The sequence below is a fragment of the Chiloscyllium plagiosum genome, chromosome 48 (genome assembly GCF_004010195.1).
Source record: "Chiloscyllium plagiosum isolate BGI_BamShark_2017 chromosome 48, ASM401019v2, whole genome shotgun sequence".
Classification (NCBI taxonomy): Eukaryota; Metazoa; Chordata; class Chondrichthyes; order Orectolobiformes; family Hemiscylliidae; genus Chiloscyllium; species Chiloscyllium plagiosum.
Genome location: NC_057757.1, coordinates 2,300,135 through 2,303,011, shown reverse-complemented (window position 1 = coordinate 2,303,011; position 2,877 = coordinate 2,300,135). Strand labels below are relative to the sequence as shown.

Below are 2,877 nucleotides of genomic sequence, written 5' to 3'. Positions count from 1 at the left end.
TCTCTCTCTCTCACTCTCCTCCCTCTTACTCTTTCTCACTCTCCTCTCTCTCACTCCCTCTTCTCTCTCACTCTCCACTCTCTCACTCTTCCCCCTCTCTCTCTCTGTCTCTCTGTTCCCCTCTCTATCCATAGATCCTGTCAGACCTAGCTGCGTTTCTCCAGCGTTTGACACAGTATATTTGTCAAGGTTTAGCTAAAAGGAGAGATTGGACAGACTGAGGTGGCTTTCCGCAGAGAGGCAGTTAGCTCAGTTTGTAAAAAGACCCCAGTGTGGAGTCCATGCGTATGCCAACTGAGGGCTCCATTACCCTCAGTTCTTTAACAGGAGAGTGGTCCAACTGGGACAAGTCCCAAAGTCATTCCTTGGAAAATGAAGGCACCGACTGAGATTTATGGGAATTATGAGCAACGTAGGTGGATCCAACTCTCCACCTTGGCAGAGGGAGCATTGTCCATCTACATTGATCCATGTCGAATGGCTGAGGGAATGTAAAGAAAAGACTTTTCACCCAGAGGATGATGGGAATCAGGAACTCACTGTCTGTAAACATTGGAAGCCGAAAAGAGAGATTCACAAGATTGATTCTACAGGTGAGGAGTTTGTCTAATTGAGGAGAGTTTACTCGCTGGAATAACATTTCAGAAGTATTTCAGTGTGCTTTCGTGATGAGAGGGGTTTTGGGCCATCTGCTGGAAAGTGGGATGGGAACAGTTCAGTGGTTGGCGTAGACTCAATGGGGCAAAGGGCCTTTCTCTGTGCTGTAGGCCTCAATTAAGCCTCTATGTGAGAATCCTTCCCACCCCAAACCCTGTTGGCATTTTGTAAAAAAAAATGACTGGCTGGATTTTACGTGAATCGCCCTCCTACCTCCCTGTGTCCCTACTTCTCAACAAGAGATTCCACCATCTCTAAGGGGCGGCGGCCATTTTGGGCACCATTTCCCTCCCCCCACCCCCAACCCCACCCCCGACATTTAAGGTCGGTGGCCCCTGGAGATGAGCTGCTTCCTGTGCAAGTAGGCGAGGTATTGTTTCTCGGGGAGTACCATTCGCCGACAGAGCTCCAGGTCATCACTGCTGAGGTTGGCCTTCAGCACGTAGCCCTGGATCTTGGCCTTGCCGGAGCTGTGGGGCATGAAACCGGGGTCCCAGACCTGCCCGGGGCAGCTGCTTTCGAGACAGTGGGAGGCCAGGCGATGGCTCAGGGCTTTCAGGCGAGCCACGTCGCTCTCCATCCTCTGGGCGCCGTAGCTGGAAATCCGCCGCCAGAGGGAGGCGTTATAATGGCTGTAGAGTCTCCAGTCCAGGTGGTTCCAGGCCCGCAGCCTCTCCACCGAGCTGGCGTTCAGAGGCAAGACCGAGTCGTTGGAGCGGGTGTTCAGCTTGAAGTAGGCCACATCCTCTAGGTCCCAGCACAGCGCCTCCTTGAGGAGGATCAGCGACTCGTCGAAATACTCAGCGACCAGCACCAGGTCAAAGATCCGGTCCAGCTGGGCGAGGACGGCGTCGACGTAACCGGGCACGTCCTCCATATTGTTGTCGTGCCCGAAGTCGAACCACATGACGTTGCGGGCGTAGTGGTTGTTTGGCTCCAGGCCCCTGTAGTGACGCTCGGGGGAGGCCACAAACTCATCCAGGCTCTTGGCGTTACTGAAGGCCGGGGAGTAGAAGCGGTAATAGGCGAAGGAGGACTCAGCCAGCCGGACAGGATCCCTGACGATGGAGAAGTAAAACGAATCGTTCGGCACCACCTTTTTCACCTGTGAGGGGGGGAGGGGGAAGAGAGAGCTACATGAGACAGCGAGGAAACAGGAAGTAGGCCCTCAAGCCTATCCCGCCATCCTGTCTTGACGTCATTCGCAGGATGCAGGCGCCGCTGGATAGGCCTGGCCCTTATTGCTCCTCCCTCTCCCTAACTGCCTCTTTTCCTGAGGGAAAATGTCAGGATTTTAGAGGCGGAAACTCTCAGAAACAGCTCAATGTCCATGTGCGATGCCAGGGCTGTGGGCCAAGTGCTCGAAAATGGTGTGGGAACACCTTGGCGCTTGGCTCGGATTCAACAGGTCCGTCTCTGTCCTGTTGGCCTTGACGCCTGGGATCGATCGGAGGGTGGCTGGAATCGATCAGATTTGCCATGTGGGAGCCGGAGCAGAAAACAGAGGCCATGTGACAATGATGGCTGCCTTCTCTGGACGGTTATCGTCCCCTGAGGCGTGCGGTTCAAGGTTCTCCCGATTGAACCCGCCAATTCCTGACGTGGGATTTGAGCTCCAGCCTGGGCCTCCAGATTGGTCGCCTGGGGGTCCCCAATAACACATGCGCGAGCGGGAAGTGCTCAAAATAAATACTCCTGTTAAAAATCCACTTCCCTTTCACGATGCTGAGAGTTCTCTTTGAACCCTCTTTGATAGAAAGAGAGGCAAGAGAGGAGGGGGAGTGGCGTTTTTGATAAGGGATAGCATTAGGGAGGACATTCCCAGAAATACACCCAGGGACGTTATTTGGGTGGAACTGAGCATTAAGAAAGGGATGATCACCTTATTGGGATTGTATTATAGACCCTCTAATAGTCAGAGGGAAATTGAGAAACAAACTTGTAAAGAGATCTCAGCTATCTGTAAGAATAATAGGGTAGTTATGGTAGGGGATTTTAACTTTCCAAACATCGACTGGGACTGCCATAGTGTTAAAGGTTTAGATGGAGAGGAATTTGTTAAGTGTGTACAAGACAATTTTCTGATTCAGCATGTGGATGTACCTACTAGAGAGAGTGCAAAACTTGACCGACTCTTGGGAAATAAGGCAGGGCAGGTGACTGAGGTGTCAGTGGGGGAGCACTTTGGGGCCAGCAACCATAATTCTATTCGTTTTAAAA

The 2,877-nt window shown here is 52.3% G+C and overlaps 1 protein-coding gene across 1 annotated transcript in view; it reads right to left on the bottom strand.

Annotated features, from left to right (window-relative positions):
* LOC122544380 (galactose-3-O-sulfotransferase 4-like) overlaps positions 1–2,877 on the bottom strand; it is a 15,016-nt gene that overhangs the window by 8,773 nt on the left and 3,366 nt on the right. The window contains exon 2 of the mRNA XM_043683624.1: positions 1,049–1,762. Within this exon, the coding sequence (XP_043539559.1) occupies positions 1,049–1,762 (714 nt within the window). The remainder of the gene's footprint in view (positions 1–1,048; positions 1,763–2,877) is intronic.